The sequence below is a fragment of the Gigantopelta aegis genome, chromosome 3 (genome assembly GCF_016097555.1).
Source record: "Gigantopelta aegis isolate Gae_Host chromosome 3, Gae_host_genome, whole genome shotgun sequence".
Lineage (NCBI taxonomy): Eukaryota > Metazoa > Mollusca > Gastropoda > Neomphalida > Peltospiridae > Gigantopelta > Gigantopelta aegis.
Window position 1 is genome coordinate 20,661,502 of NC_054701.1, and position 18,096 is coordinate 20,679,597.

Sequence of the window (18,096 nt, forward strand, 5' to 3'; positions counted from 1 at the left end):
GTCTGGACTAAATGTTTTATAAGCACGTGTCCCGGACCATATGAACTGTACTTGTTGACCCTGGGCTACGCAACATACCGAAGACCTTAACCCGCACTCGTGGGCTGGCGGCGTTTCGCATGCTTGGGTTATAAACCTGAAAACATGTTGCATAAGCTTCCTGGTGAATGGTTATCCTCATCGATCGGAAGATGTGTAAACGGGCACACCCACAACCCCCACTCCCCATAAAAAAGAAGAAAAAAGAAAGAAAGAAAAAAACATTAGCTTAGGTGTGATGAGTCATAGGATGGGTCGTCCCCCCACCGCTGTCATATCAATGATCCATGAAGGGTAATCCAAAGGTCGTGGTGTATACTGTCTGGTGTATGGAAAAGTGCACATAAGATATAGTAGTAGTGACTAAGTCTGTGTAATCCATACATAATACATCTTCTATACAACACACATACGTTTCCTCTGATGACTACGTGTCAAAATTACCGAATGTTTGACATGGAATAGCCGATGATTAATTAATCAATGTGCTCCAGTGGTGTCGTTATACAAAACAAAGTTCTATTTGTAACCTGGCTTTAGCCTGAATTCATTGAAACCTGTGCCCGTGAAATGTGCAATGTCAATAACCTATGGGTTAACCCGAGCGTAAGCTGTATGTTTTCATAACCCACTGATAACCCAGACACGAGAAATAGGCCTACGCGTTTAAGCTCAGAAGTGTTAACACCTCAAAACTAATTATGCAATTTATTAAATAGTGCTACCGTGTATTAAGTGACGCGACAGGACAAAATAATAATACCATGATAAAAATCAATATTTGGATTATAATAATAAACAGCCAACTCTTTACCGATGCATTCTTGATAATCTGTCTGAATCGCAATATATCTGGCAACCCCGCCAGTGTCACAATCTGTTACACACAAGTAATTAAAACCCAGACATACAACTGACACTTCATTGTTTATTGAACTTGTCTGATATAGACTAACGATACATATTTCATAATTTTAATAATAGCATATCTACTGATACACAATTACATATAGAAAATATCTATCATAGACAGACAAAGGGATGCCGCGGCGTAATGTTTTAAACTCTATGCACCAAGTGATACAATCTCATCCTTAAAACGCAATATATTTCAGTATTCACAGCAAATCAAGCTTGTAATTGAAGCGTTAGGTTGTATTTGAAAACATTAGCAAGAGCCTTGTGTTGGGAGCAGACGGAAAAATCTACCAAGTATGGACAAATCTGTCTTGTTCGTCCTGGTTACATTTCTAGCATATTCCGCGGTAAGTAAGTTAAACGGGAATAGGTGAGTATAGTATATTTATAGCTTTCAAAATTCTTTAAATTAAATATTTTATTAACATTTATAATATAGATTTTACAGCAGATCCAGAAATAATAGCAGATTTATTATTATTATTATTATATTATTATTATTATTATTATTATTATTATTATTATTATTATTATTATTATTTTACATTACCACCTACAAAATATATTGACATAATTTTCAAAATATGTCCTAATGTAGCATGAATGATTTAAGAAAAATAAAATGTGAATTTATTTCTGTAAATGAAACGACGGTGAACCAAACACCCGAACCCCGTGAATATAAGGTACACAATTTGTAAAATGTCATTTTGTACTCAAATTCGATTTTGAATGCTTTAAACTTATTCCTTCATCAAACTATAAATTTGACTATCTTATAGCCCTTCCCGAAAGAGGATGATTCCAATTGCAATTATAATTTTGTCAGTTAGAATAATAGTGTTGTTTCTGAAAGTATTATTGTTCTAATATCGGTATCTATTATTATATCTATAATATAATAAATGTTTAGCTGTGGATTAAGTTGAAATTAGAACATTAATATAGTAGAATAGAATACAGTAGAACAAAAGTTAAGTTAAAGTTTGTTTTGTTTAACAACACCACTAGAGCACATTGATTTATTAATAATCGGCTATTGCATGTAAAACATTTGGTAATTTTGACATAGCTTAGAGAGGAAACCCGCCACATTTTTCCAGTAGTAGCAAGGGATCTTTATATGCACCATCCCACAGGCAAGACAACACATACCACAATCTTTGATATATCAGTCGTGGTGCACTGGCTGGAACGAGAAATAGTCCAATGGGCCCACCGACGGGGACCGACCCCAAACCGACCGCGCATTAAGCGAGCACTTTACTAGTGGGTTACGTCCCGCCCCATAGTAGAACGGAACGGAACAGGACAGAACAAAACAGAACAGAACAGTATATAACTTTATTTCTCTCACCAGACGTTTATACCTTGATCTGGGTTACCCCATTGGGCTATTTCTCGTTCCAGCCAGTGCACCACGACTGGCATATCAAAGGCCGTGGTATGTGATGTCATGTATGTGTGATGGTGCATATAAAAGATCCCTTGCTACTAATGGAGCAATGTAGCGGGTTTCCTAAGACTATATGTCGAAATGACCAAATGTTTGACATCCAATAGCCGATGATTAATAAATCAATGTGCTCTAGTCGTTAAACAAAACAAAACAACAACAAAACATGATCTAGTTTACAAACATATATATTAACAGGATAGAAAGTTTACATGTATTCTTTGTTGCTTACAGGCACCAGCTTTCGGAACAAGGCACGCAGAACATACCTTGAATGCCAGGTTACAAAGTACGTTCCATATCCTTGTCATCTTTTTTCTGACGTCTATTACCCATAATTGAAGTGGAATATTCCTCTTTTATCAGCACTCGTTGATAAAAGTATAAAAATCCTCGGCAAGCATCGGATTTCATACTTTTATCAACTCGTGCTGATAAATTATGATATCACAAGACACTCTATTTCTAACGTGATTTCCATTTTAAAATTAATAAGGTTAAAATTGTATGATTTTAAGTATTTATAAATGCTGCTCAAGACTGCCAAGTTTGCACCATTTGGATTCTCCACCAGAACCCTTCAAAGATGTAAAACACCTCAATTAACACTTGTGGTCACCGAACTGCAAGGTTTAATTACTAATTGGCAGCTGAAATTTTGTTGAGCAAATAAAAAATATGAGTGAGAAAACTATGTTAAAAATAATGTTATTATATAAAAATAATTAACATTTTACATATTTTAACTTCTAGCAATTCTAGCATTTTAATAACATTTAATCTACACCTGAGACAGACAGAGAGAGAGAGAGAGAGAGAGAGAGAGAGAGAGAGAGAGAGAGAGAGAGAGAGAGAGAGAGAGAGAGAGAGAGAGAGAGAGAGAGAGAGAGGTCATTTATGTAACGACGCTCTCAACATATTTTAATCTATGGTTATATGGTTATAGGGAGAGAGAGAGAAGAATATGGTATGCATGCGATTGGTGGAAGTGTGACCCTCTACACAACCCCAACCCCACTTAAGGTTTCTTTTGTATATGGAGCGGGACGTAGCTCAGAGGTAAAGCGTTCGCTCATGGTAGGTCGACTGTTCGATCACACATGGTGGACCCATTGGGTTGTCTCCAGCCTGTGCACCACAACTGATGTATAAAGGCTGTGGTATGCGCTATCCTGTCTATGGGATGGTACATATAAAACGTCCCTTATTGCTTATCAAAATTGCTTATCGGAAACAGTGGCCCATGTGGCGGTAGCGAGTTTCTTTCTCACTGTCATAATGCTCCTTAACCGTTTTGTCTGACGCCACATAAACGTATATCAAATGCGTTGAGTGTGTCGTTAAATAAACATTTCTCTCGTATGTATGTGTAGTCTATATGCATTTCTAGTCGATTAGTTTATAGGTTGTTAGGTTGTTTGATAGTGAATGACATGGAAATAAATTGTTTTTGGTGTTAAAGAGTTCATGCATACTTAGAGAATAACTAAGGAGCTACGAGGAATTACGGATTATCTGTCCCGAGTGAATTAATGATGTAAACCCGAGCCTCTGGCGAGGGTTTTACAGCATTAATTCACGAGGGACAGATAATCCGTAATTCCTCGTAGTGAGTTGGTTATTCTCTTTATTACACATTGTCAATCTTTAACGATTTTAAAAGTATATTTACGTTCTCGCTGCTGTAACAACTAACAAGCTCTACCAGCCATAACAATATATTCATACGCGCCGTTACCGGTGCACACACAACAGTATTCACCAAAGAATAGTTCCAAAAAACCCAGTCAAAATAATAAAATAAAAACATTTTTAAACATTTGTACATATATTTTGATTTTTAATTCCGTAAATGTTCATATCGTAAAAAAATATTTGAAGTTCGTAGTAATAGTATGACCGATGAATGGAATCATGAATGAACAAAAAGTAGTCCCGGCAGTATGTAATTGCCAATCAAATCTTGTCTTTTTAAAGCCAGCCAATCACCGACTGTAGAAGCAATCTGCACACTGTGCAGAGATCGAAAAAATATTACCCCGTATATTTGAGCCCATATGGGTAATAAATTAAAGTAATACTCCGATGGGTATGGAGAAATAACTTAATCAGTCGTCGAACTCATTTCTTCATCACTATCTTCGTTAAGGGGGACTATCACAGGGGGTATTTTATTTCTTATAAAACTATTTTGTTTTCTAAAATCTTCTTCGATCTTTATTACATGTTTAACTGCGTCAGAGAAGTGAGTAGGTGTGACAGAGTTCAATGCATGTGCAAGTTCTCTCCGCACCGTGGTAATTTTACCATCATTATGACGAGCTATGTGCCCTTTGACTTGATTCCAGATCAGTTCTATCGGATTGAGTTCAGAATGTCTTGGCGGCAGTCTTAGACACAAGTGCCCATGGCGTTCAGCAATATCATCAGTAACAAATTGCTTTGCACATTTGTTACTTTTCACAAGTTCATAAAGAACTGGCTTTGTCATGTTACTCTCAAAAGGTATATTTTCTTCCTTTTTAGCGTTTAGTGCAGGACATCGTGTAATCTCAGTTAATTTGTTGTGGTAGCTTGCGTTATCCATGACGATAACAGAAGGTTCTGGTAGAGAAGGCATAAGTTGTTCTTCAAACCATTTGATGAAATTTTCATGATTCATCTCACCATGATAGTCTCCGTCTGTTTTTTTAGCCTCAAAGATCAATTCACAGCCATCTATCAATCCATATTTATCACAGCCAGCATGACAAATAATAAGTCTTTTTCCCTTCCCAGTCACCGAACAGAGTTTAGGAACTCGATCAGCAGCGTCTGATTTTGGCAGGTGATTGGCGGTACTTGTGCCCGGGTGGATATCTGTCCAGTGGTGGGATGTTGTGTGGTTGACATTCACCCAGGTCTCATCTTGATACACTATTAAATACCCCTGTTCTCGTAAACTGGATATTTCATGGAGATAGGACAGTATCCTGTCTGATATATTGGCGTCCTCAAAAATCACTTTTCCGGTTGTAGACATATGTTGGTATTTAAAATCGAGGTCATGGAGTGTTCTTCGTAAAGTTGATATGGATATGTTGATTCCACATTCCTCCCTTAAAGCCACGTTAATCTTATGTAATGTAGGTAATTCGCCCTCTCTATAGAATCTGTATACTCGTCGTCTAATAACATCTTTATCAAATAAGTCGATGAGTTTTTTAACAGTGATTTCTGTGCTTGAATTCGTAGAGCTTAGATTTTTCACAGTTCTTTTTACTGTTGAAACCGAAACTTTAAGTGCAGCGGCAACTCGATCGACAATTCGATAAGAAGCATACCTAGGTCTACCGCGCTGATATTCATCTTCAAAATAATCGAAAACGTTCTTAATACACGATTTTACATCAACTGAAGTGTTTTTCGATTTACCCATATTTTTCCTCAAATAACAATAACAAGAATGTCGACTAATACATTTTCAATGAATTTGTATACCCTACCTAACTTGTATTTTACGTGGTTTACACATTGCTACAATAGCACGTGCAGTCATAGATCGAAATAATGGCGTTATTGACCAAGCAATGCTATTGTATTTTGAACATTCAGGGCTGTGTCTGCGGGATGAAAAAGTGGTTGAACCCATACGAGTCCGAACAATAGCCCTTTGGTTTTTCGCATTACAAATGTAACACCCAACCCCCAAACCCCAGCCCCTAGCACCACCCTAAATACTATATATATATATATATATATATATATATATATATATATATATATATATATATATATATATATATATATGAGTTCCCAATTTAGAGGCAAATTAAATAAAAAAATTATTATTATTTGATGTTGGTGGCCTTTGACATTTTATCCCCCTCCTGGTCTTCTGGGTCCGGCCCTGCATTAAATTTATTTATAAATTTGGAAAGCACATTCCTGCGGTGTGTGAGGTGATTTGTGTTTATTACTGTGCTACACCTCAGTTGTGTTAGGTTAGGTATGGTATGCTAATATATAATTGATATAATAAAATAAAAATACATAATACATTAGCTAAATTTATTAAATATAATGCACCTACAAGAAAGGGTTACATGTTCTGTTTGTTTACATCTATGTTTAACGGAAAGATTAGACAATGCTGTTACACACTGCAAAACAATAATAACCTTGATTTAGTGAAACAAGCTATAATGGCCTTCACGTAGCCTCAGATCCCAATGTTTTGATATGCAAATGACCTTAGTTATTTATAGGAGAAATAACGTGCATTCAAAAGACACAGAGATTTTTAAAAAGTGGAATTAAGTCAACTTCGTGCATTTTATATGATGATTTGTATATAAAAACTGTTTGTTTTCATGTAAATGCAAAGAAAACAAATATCGAATAGGAAATAAACGTAACATTTGCAAAAAACTTTGGGTCTAAATAATTGAACAAGATAATAGTGACAGTGTATTCAAGCGGAATACAACGAAGATTGTCGAATGCTAAATCGGAAATAACAGTGCCTAACGTCAGCCATCCACTGCTGAGAATTGGGTTATACATTTTGTAAATATTTCATGCCATCTTTTCATTAAATAATGTAAAATATCAGTTAAGTTGGCAGTTACGTTAAAAAAGTTAATGAATAATGGATTAATCTGGAGAATGCACGCCAAGGGGCGCCTTAATTATTATTTTTTCACGAATTCACACTTTGGCGTGCATTCTCCATTACATATAATACATTATGTTGCTTGCAATGCCTCCCCTGGACGCGAAAATAAAGTTTACATTTTATGCAACTGATATTAAAAGCTAGTCGTATTTAAAATGTATAATTCGTTATTCAGGTCGTTTTCGGCGTGGAATACCAGACAAAGACCTTGGTGACGTCATTAAAAGTAAGTACTTGTTGAGATTCAAAGTCGACATAATAAGTTCAAATGCGTTGATATGATAATAATAATAATAATAATAATAATAATAATAACAACAACAACAATAATAACAAAAATGATATTAATATTATTATTATTATTATTATTATACTTGTGATATATATTGTTTCTACAAATAAATCGCATGATTGAAGTTGAGAGATGAGTATGCTCACTGTTATACAATATCATATTGTATCATACCACACAATACCATACCATAACCGTTGCTATACGATATCAGATACCCTACCCTACCTTACCTTACCCTGCCCATCTACCCATACGCAAACTCATACTCATACTCAAACCCGAAGCCGTAGCCGTACCAATACCAATACCTACCCCACAGCCACAGTCACAGCCACAGTCATACCCATATCATACAATCCATATAATTTATTTCAGTTTGCAGTCAGAATCCAGTGGATCTAGCTTTTGTAGTTGATGCGTCCCGCAGCATCGGACGACGGAACTTCACGATTGGCCTCGGTTTCGTTCAAGACATGGTGCGCATGTACGATATCGCACCGGATATGGTTCGGATTGCTGTGACGACTTTTGGCTATGGAGTTTACGAAGGAGCCTCGTTCAGCTTTTCTCGTTACAAGACTCAACCAGAGGTACTGGAAGCAATAGGTAATTTAATCTACAACGTTTTGTACGAGTTTATATAAAGCCAGATACACGTATATGCAAATTATATGCACAGAAAGAAACATAAAAATATAAAAAAGCGTCATATTGTTTTTTGTGGTATATTTATTATTTTTTAAAGGAAAGGGTGCAAAAAAAAAAAAAAAATAATAATCCCACTGCACCCTTTCCTTTAATTTGTTTCCGATCTGGCAACTTATTTTATTGTTATCTTATTTCCAATCATGTTCAATTTTACTATGCGCCCAGTCTGACCATTTAGAAGAGTGTTAAGTGGTTACGTCGGACATCTGTAACCACCTACTATACCCTCCCATGTTTTGTTTATGCACCCATACAACCGGCGATTGTTTGAAAAAAAATATTTAGAAGAATAAACTAACTTTTTCTTTTCAATATAATTAAGGTAACATGTTACATGGATGTGTGTTATATGCATTACATTTTGAGAATGATTTTATTCCCCGAGTGGAATCAATTTATTAAATTTAAAGAAAGGAAAATTAAAGAAAGGAAATATTTTAGTTCCAGAGCCGTGCCTAGCGGTGGTGAGGTGACAGGACAGTTAAAAAATGTGTGTGTGTGTGGGGGGGGGGGGGAGGACACATCCCCCTCATCTCCCATCAATCGACGCTCATGCCTTGCAGCGGTCAGATGGCAGGAGAGTTGTGCCAAATAAAGTACTGGAGAGTTAATTTATCGTAGTTCGGACTTTAGGCATTGTGGATTATGTATACGTATACGCATACGGATAAATGGTATTTGCGCCAATCACTTTGACTTTATTCGGTTTCACGGACTCCTCCACAAAAATGTAAAAAAAAAAAAAAAAAAAAAAAAAAAAAAAAAAAAAAAAAAAAATCCTTGTTAGCGTAGGCTAGGTGCCTATCAGATTTCAATGTTTTCTTCTCTGTTTAGCTCAACTGTATTATTACGAAGGCGGGAGGACAGACACGGGGGACGCTATAGCGTACATGGAGAAGAAGCAGATGGTGGAGGCGCGGCCAGAAGTGCCGCACGTGGCGATAGTCCTGACAGACGGCACGTCGCAGAGACGCTACTTCACCAGGGACATGGCCAAGAGGGCGCGCGATTCAGGAATCAAGATGTTTGCAGTCGGAGTTGGAAGATGGGTTCGTATATATTCTTGTTGATGATGCTTATGATGATGATGATGCTGATGATGATGATTATGTCGTTGATGATGATGAAAAGTAAAGTTTGTTTTATTTAATGACGCCACTAGAGCACATTGATTTTTTTATCTTATCATCGGCGTCAAACATGGACGTCAAACATATAGCCATTCTGACACTGTTTTGTAGAGGAAACCCGCTGTCGCCACATAGGCTACTCTTTTACGACAGGCAGCAAGGGATCTTTTATTTGCGCATCCCACAGGCAGGATAGCACAAACCATGGCCTTTGTTGAACCAGTTATGGATCACTGGTCGGTGCAAGTCGTTTACACCTACCCACTGAGCCTTGCGGAGCGCTCACTCAGGGTTTGGAATCGGTATTTGGATTAAAAATCCCATGCCTCGACTGGGATCCGAACCCAGTACCTACCAGCCTGTAGACCGATGGCCTAACCACGACGCCACCGATGATGATGGCGATTAGGATTATGAAATGCTAATGATCGCGAAACTGGTTTGATTTGTAATGGTAATGATGATAGTGAAGCTTATGATGATGATGGTGATGATGATGATGCTGATGGTGGTGATGATGATAATGATGCTGCTGCTGCTGCTGCTGATGATGATGATGATGGCGATTAGGATCATGAAGATGCTAATGATGACGAAGCTGGTTTGATTTTTAATGGTAATGGTGATGATGATAGTGAAGCTTATGATGATGATGATGATGATGATGGCGATGATGACGAAGCTGGTTTGATTTGTAATGGTAATGGTAATGATGATAGTGAAGCTTATGATGATGATGATGATGATGATGATGATGATGATGATGATGATGACGGCGGCTCGGATCATGAAGATGCTAATGATGACGAAGCTGGTTTGATTTGTAATGGTAATGGTGATGATGATGGTGAAGTTTATGATGATGATGATGATGATGATGGTGATGGCGGTCGGATCATGAAGATGCTAATGGTAATGGTGATGATGATAGTGAAGCTTATGATGATGATGGTAATGATGATGATGATGGTGATGGCGGTCGGATCATGAAGATGCTAATGATGACGAAGCTGGTTGGATTTGTGATGGTGATAGTGATAGTGAAGCTTCTGCTGCTGCTTCTGCTGGTGATGATGGTGATTAAGATAATGAGAATTCATTGACGATGGTGGTGATGGGATTTGTAATTATGGGAATGCTGATGATGTTGACAAGATTAATTACATGCTGTGTATTATTTTGTTGAAAAATACGACTTAAGGATACATGACTCATAAAACAAGTACCCTTAAAGAAGGAAGGAAATGGTTTATTTAACGACGCACTCAACACGTTTTATTTACGGGTACATGGCGTCGGGTACCTTTGAAGACGTCACTAATGTAATTGTTTTAGGTGAAGGAGGAAGAATTGATCAACATTGCAGGAGACCCGTCACGTGTGTTCCGGGTGACTAACTACGAAGAGCTGAAGACCATCAAAGAGGAGCTCGCCTATCAGACGTGTTACGGTGGGTGTCACCTGGATTATTTATCTTAAATCACGGGGCGGGACGTAGCCCAGTGGTAAAGCGTTCGCTTGATGCGAGGTCGGTCTAGGATCGATCGCCGTCGGTTGACCCATTGAGCTATTTCTCGTTCCAGCCAGTGCACCACGACTGATATATCAGGGAAATTTATGACATAAAATATAAATGTTTTTAACGAAAGCCTAAAAGTTTGAATCCGATCTATATGTTCAAGTGTGTGGCCTCGTTAAGGCCGTTAAAGGGACATTCCTGAGTTTTCTGCATTGTCAGATGTTTCCGACTAATAAACTATTTCTACGATTAAACTAACATATTACATATATTTTCTTGTTTAGAACATCAGTGTCTGTATATTCAATGTGTTTCTGGTCGTCTTAATATTTGTAAGAAGCCCAAACTGGATTTTGTCTTCAAATAATTTCGTACGTACAACCTGCCCCCCCTCCCCATTGTTTTTAGGAAATAAAATGAAATTTAACAGGGTACAAATGTTAAAACGATCAGAAACTCATTTAATATACAACCACTAATATTTTATGCAGAAACATATATTTGATATATAATTAAAATCATCAAAAAGTCTCTGTTAGTCGATAACATCTCAAAAATTGCAGCAAACTCAGGAATGTCCCATTAAGGTGCACATCTGGTAAGGACGACATGGGTTGCATCAGTAGATGTGGAAGGTGTAGTGCTATACGGAAATACAGATCTCTCAAAGCCGGATCGGTCTGAATAAGAAAAGAAAATTAGACTAGAGTGTAGTCCTGTCGTCATGGGTGGTGTAATGGTGCGGACGGGCCGGGACCAGGAGGGTACGAGGTGGTACCAAGTGAAACAAAGTGAAGTGTAGAAAATAGTAGTAGGGCCAAGAGGGTGGTCAGTCGTCCAGTGCTGCTATGGAACAGGTAGATACTAAACAACCGTGCCATTCTTCAGAATGGCCTTCATACGAGTCAAGTAAAATCAGTCGCAAAAATGACAAAGAGGCAAGGGATCTTACTAAACAAAGAATCCACCCTGGTGGTGCAGGCTGTCGAAACGAAAAGCGTCCTAGCGTTTAATCGGTCCCAATGGACGCATACATCCCAGTAGAAAACTCCATTTCGTCAACACAAACAACAATATGGAGGACTGCCAACTCGAGCATGTGAAAGCACATACAGTGGTACAGACAAAACAAACACGTGTTACCGCGGCGAGCCCCAGACCGGGAACATTGAACAGGTGCCGCGAACTCATCACAGACAGACATACAGACACGTACAACATATCACTCCGGAATATAATGGAACACACACACGCACGCACGCACGCACACACATACACACACACACACACACACACACACACACACACACACACACACGACACCACTAGAGTACATTGATGATTAATAATCGGCTATTGGATGTCAAACATTTGGTAATTTGACATATAGTCTTAGAGAGGTAACCCGCTACATTTGTCCATTAGTAGCAAGGGATCCTTTATATACACCATCTCATAGACAAGATAGGACATACCACGACCTTTGATATACCAGTCGAGATGCACTGGTTAGAACGAGAAATAGCCCAATGGGCTCACCGACGGGGATCGATCCTAAACCGACGACGCACCAAGCGAGCGCTTTACCACTGGGCTACGTCCCACCACACACACACACACACACACACACACACACACACACACACACCAAAAGACTCATAGATCTTGTTCTATACAACTTTATTTATTTTCTTTATTTAATGTCACAAATAACATCTTCTGTCCATTCTGTAAACGATCATATTATAAAATGTGCAGGGACATTTATAAAACGGACTGACCTATAGCTCTACAAATAGTATTGGAATTGTAATAACTAAAATAATAAAGTCCATATTACTAATAAACATATTACACTGTAGCATAAACACATTAATAAAATGTAACTATCCACGAAACAGACGTAACTTTTAATTTTCAAAACACCTTTTTCTTTCTTTTTAAGTGAAGATAAACTGAAATTACTGACAAAAGCTGCGGTTAGGACAAGCTGGGATGAAGGGTCGGGATGTAAAATAGGATTGCCTCTCTGTTGTTAAAATACACATTACTTACGACGTCTCGCCTACATTATATATTTTGACAAATCGCATTTCTTTCTGGTAGTCATGGTGTTCGTGGCAGTCATAGTGTTCGTAGTAGCATTTAATTCATCAGCATTAAGCGTTCGAGACAGTGGAGGGTGGTAGAGAGGGCAAATCCTCAAATTCGGGCAAAAACAATAAAGATATTCGGGCAAAATGTGCTAACCTCAGACCTTTTCACCATGTATTTCTATAATTCTACCCGCAAAATTAGTTGTAATTGATGTAAAATGTGTAATGATTCGTTTGTAACCACATATAGTTGTTTAGCATTACTGCTATTATGAATAAATGTTGTTATCCTGATTCGGGCATTTTAGTTTTTTTCGGGCAAAAACCTAGCCTCCCCAACCACCCCTCCCCCTGCCTCACCCTACACAATATGGAACCCGTACACCTATGGTATCAATAATTAGATACCTTGCTGCTAATCGGAAAGAGTAGCCCATGAAGTGGCGACAGCGGGTTTTCTCTCAAAATCTGTGTGGTCCTTAACCATATGTCTGACGCCATATAACCGTAAATAAAATGTGTTGAGTGCGTCGTTAAATAAAACATTTCTTTCTTCTTCTCTTTTTTCATTAATTAGGGTCATGGAATTAATTTGTACACAAAGTGAGACATAAACAATAGTTTGCTGTCTTAATCTGTTTTATTTTTATTTCAGAAAAACCGAAACCAACACCTCCACCAAAAGCCGAACGTATGTACATATTACCAGCCTTATTTTTCAACACTTTTTTTTTATTACATTATTCCTAGTCACCTTTATGAGCGTACGTTCTTTGTATGCAGAGATATGCAATATTTATGCTGATTGTTGTTATAGAAAGTGTTAATATATATATTATATATTCTAAGAATCTTTATTAAGTTACACATATATAAATAATAATTTACGGTAGCTAGATAACTACTGTTTTTTAAACCACAGAATAGTCTATTACATTTTAATGCAATACATTTTATATTGTCATTTTGTTTTACAAACCTCCACAACTCGTGTCTACGAAGGGGGTGCTTCAGAACAGGTTGCCTGTTTAGTGCGTGAAATAGTTGACATTGATTTTGATTTCATCATTTCTGTTTGGAGATTTTTTTTACTATTAAATACACGTCTATAATATTATGTGCAAAAAATGAAAGAAAAAGATATAGACCAAAAATCCCCCCACCCCAAAACCCCGAAAAAACGAATAAAACCCAAACCAAACCAAACAGAAACAGAAACAAGCAGACGTAATTAAATTTACCGAGCTGTGCCCCTTTTACGAAGCAATCTTAGCCATAAGATCACCTTACGTTCATAAGATAGCTTTGCATTTAACGTGATCTTAGCACTAAGATCGCTTTGTAAAACGGGGCCCTTTTTATTTTTATTTTAATTTTTTTATAATAATAAAGATTTATTATCCCCAGATTATAGGCAGTGAATAAGTTGTCTTGTTCTAATTGCATTGCAGCGTGTGGCTCGAAACACCCCTCGGATATCTACTTCGTGATGGATCAAGTGGCTCTGGGACAGGACGGTGTCGGGTGGACAACTCAGTTCATGTCACACACCGTCGACCAGGAGCAGATGGGGGAAGGCATGCAGGTAAAAACTCGAAGCATAATCATAGTATACCGTGTGCTGTGAGGAACAGCTGTGCTGTGAATTGCATTTCAACAATTATTGGTATTCTATCCCATCAATTCAAATGCGTCTGTATCTTGATTTACCTTCAGTCGAACGCAGCAAAGATCGAAATCTGTGGAAAAACTGTTGTACTAGTATAGTGTTAACTAATTCAATAGCGTCCGTGTCTCGAGTTGCCTTCAATCATGGTAAAGGTTTAAATCTGCTGAAAACTGTTGTATTAGAAGTATATATATGTATATTTCACTATTATATTGTTGTGATTGGATATGTTTGTATTAGTCTTGGTAACGTGGAGCAATGATCATCGGATTCAAGGCGGGTAAGTAGCAACTTTGTACTCCGCCATAAACAACGGGGAATCGATGCCTTTGGACCCACTGAGACCAGTTTCTAAATAAAACTACCATTACCTTATTATTCTTTTTAGTTTGGCCTGATCAGCGGAATCTGCCCATTCGACAGTGGCTTCTCGTTGGATACGTATTCTCAGTCGCTGTCACTGAAGAAGAGAATCCGCCAGAACGGAAGCCCAAAACGACTGGCCCAGCTCGTCGGCCAACTGTTGACGTCTGCGTTTTCCGAGAGTCAGGGGCACAGGCCAGACTCAAGAAAGGTTGGAGTTATCTTTCTTGGAGGAAAGATGGATACCCGTGCTTTGCTGGACGAGGTTTGTGTGTTTATTAACTATTTATTTATTTATTTGTTTTATGTAAAATATTTAAAATATTAATTAATTAATTAATTTATTCATTTTATGTAAAATACTTAAAATATTTAGTATCTACTTGCTCATTATAATTATTGATAACGTAAAAAGATAGAATGAATTACAGTTAAGAGAAATGCATCTTTTATATGCAGTTAATAAAAGCTAGTCGTGGTACACTGGTTGGAACGGGAAATAATGCAACATGACCCTTGTTTTGGTTTCAGATGAAAGCTGCGGCTATCAATGGCGTGAAACTGTTCTTCGCCAACACCGGCAACGTCAGCCAAGATGTTCTGGATAAGCTCAGTCTGATGGGTACAGTCCTAGAGGGACAAAGTACCAGAGAGCAGTCGGCAATATTCACCAATCTGCTATGTCCTCCACAGAATTAAATACACACAAGCACACGTTGAAAACACATTCAAAATACACACAAGCACACGTTGAAAACACATTCATAATACACACAAAGGCATTGTCGAAAACAAATTCATAGTTACAGATATATAGTTACTGTCCCGCTTAGAAATAATGTATCGTACCTTTGACTTTGAATACTCATTTATGTACATTTGGTGTGGTAGTGATTGTCCCAAAGCCTGTAGAAGTTCAACGTATTGTTCCAATGTGACCGACAGGTGCGAGACAGGAACTTAATGATGCTGTGTTTTTTAAAGTAATTTTCAAGCAAAACCCCAAGTTTTAGAAACAAATACCAGACAATGCTGTAATAGGACTGGGTACGTTTATTGGGCTAAGCATTTATTTTCTTACAAACCCGTGTACACGACGATCTATTGTAGATCAATTTCGTCTCCAATATTATTATGTTGGGGATCGCTTCGTAGGATTGTGATTCGCTGTTCAAGTGTCTCGAGTAACCACAATTGCATAACGCCATTATAGTACGTCATTTATGGTATTAACCTATTCAGTTTCAATTTGATGTTCAGTTTTTTTGTTTAGTGTTTGTACATTAACCAATACTGAAAAATTACGTTTTCAGCGTGTGTAAGGAATGGAATAATATACCCGTTCCCGTTGAAGACAATGTATCTTACAATTCATGGTTTCCAAACGTAATGTAACTCGACTTCGTTCATCAGAACCACTTGTAAACTAAATCGTCTGCAGTGGTACTGGTGTATTATTCTCTATAACTACAGCTAAATCTGTAGCATACTGAAAAGGTGCAATCAGGATATATCATACTGAATGGAATGCTCACCCTCCTGAACATGGTTTTGGTTTAAAGGATCCTTTCTGTGAAAGTCGTCTGTCTAGAAATACTTCAGCGCTTCTCGTGTCACTTTAAGAGCAGATTTCTCTTTACCAGCCTCATATTGGTTTTTTATACGCCCGTCTATGATGGGTCCGTATTATGGTATGGCGTTTGTCCGTCTGTCCGTTCGTCCATCTGTTAACGTTTTCTTGTCCATACCACATCGTTCATACAGATGCATACAAGACCATCAATCCTCACAAGTAGAAACCATTTGGGATGGCGGTGTGTCGCGTAGTATTACTAGGTCAGTGTGACCTACTTTTCACGGTCTACTGCACATAACAGTAAATCCTTGTCCGGCTAATTTCTTGGCGGTTCTATATTGTTAACATGACATACATAAACTGTTTCTCTGCCAATATGTGTCACCAGAGTACCCATGCTAAACAAAATTTCCCTTTCTGATAAAGAACAATAATTTCATTAATTTCATTCTTGCACCTTCTCCAATGGATACAGTATCATCAGTAATTGGTCCAAAACAAACTGTTCATGCATCCCATTGCAAACATTTCACATAATTAGAATTAAATGATACCCGTAACATATTCATTAATATTTATAGTTTTCCATCAAACTTCTGACGAGCGTATCACGTACCTCACCGGTACTCGTGTTCACTTTGTAATAAAACATTCTGAGAACATTATCTTATTTGTGAACACTTTAGCCATCACATATATACATATTATATATCTATATATATCTGTATATATGTATGTATGTATGTATGTATGTATCTGTCTATCTGTCTATCTATCTATATGTATATCTATCTATATATATCTATCTATCTATATATATATATATATATATATATATATATATATATATATATATATATATATATATATATATATATATATATATATATATATATATATATATATATATATTATATATATATATATATATATATAATTAATTAACTGCGCCACGGGGTCGTGTGGATGCTAGTTACAGTTTGTGTGGAGGGTGGGTGTGAGGACAAGCAATCCAAAATGTGCGAAGGCAAGGTAAGCAGAGGCCCTCTGAAGAAAATAGCAATGTTTTAGATGTTTTGGCTGTTTTTAAAGCCAGGTCAGGTCATAGGATTTAACGTGTACATTCAGAGCAAGCTGCTATAGCGCACGGCTGTCATGGGCGCAGATTTCGACTTGCGCCGGCTCGGTCACGTTATCATAAAAACGTCAACATTTCTTTTTACTATGCTTATTGATGTCGAAGCGATACTATGTACATTCTTCTGAATACAGTTTAACTTCAGAAAAGTGTTAACAGAATCGCTGTTTGACATTTATTATCATGTTTCATCAATCTAATTAAAATTAGCTCCACTGGTTAATTACTATTACCTGTGGATCTAACAGCACCCCGTTAGAGCTCATGTCCAGTTGACCTTTCATTCGACCAATCAAAACCTTAGTTGCAAAATCATGCCAGTGATTTGAAAAGAATTATTGGATTATGCCGAGGGTATACGAAATGATTCGGGTGAATTACGAAATATGCCGGAAACTAATTTCAATATAAAATTTTATATAAAATTCGTTTCAACACGAAAACCCCCCAACCGTGATGGTATAGCCATAAAATCTGTTTATACTAGTATACAATGCAGAGTTTATTACTGCACTCCCCCCCCCCCCCCCGT

At 37.4% G+C, this 18,096-nt stretch overlaps 1 protein-coding gene across 1 annotated transcript; it reads left to right on the forward strand.

The window, feature by feature from the left end:
- Positions 1–1,080: 1,080 nt before the first annotated feature.
- On the forward strand, positions 1,081–17,003 carry LOC121367678 (von Willebrand factor-like). The gene is made up of 10 exons (XM_041491994.1): positions 1,081–1,304; positions 2,648–2,702; positions 7,246–7,296; positions 7,741–7,971; positions 8,908–9,122; positions 10,539–10,653; positions 13,474–13,509; positions 14,270–14,403; positions 14,876–15,115; positions 15,382–17,003. Exons 1-10 carry the CDS (start codon positions 1,254–1,256, stop codon positions 15,547–15,549), a joined length of 1,296 nt encoding a protein of 431 aa, XP_041347928.1. The 5' UTR covers positions 1,081–1,253; the 3' UTR covers positions 15,550–17,003.
- The last annotated feature ends 1,093 nt before the right edge of the window (positions 17,004–18,096 follow it).

Coding starts and splice junctions, on each gene's coding strand:
- LOC121367678 (XM_041491994.1), top strand. CDS start 1,254: ATGGACAAATCTGTCTTGTTCGTCCTGGTTACATTTCTAGCATATTCC. Junction 2,703..7,245: donor CTTGAATGCCAGGTTACAAA/GTACGTTCCATA, acceptor TTCGTTATTCAG/GTCGTTTTCGGCGTGGAATA. Junction 13,510..14,269: donor ACCTCCACCAAAAGCCGAAC/GTATGTACATAT, acceptor ATTGCATTGCAG/CGTGTGGCTCGAAACACCCC.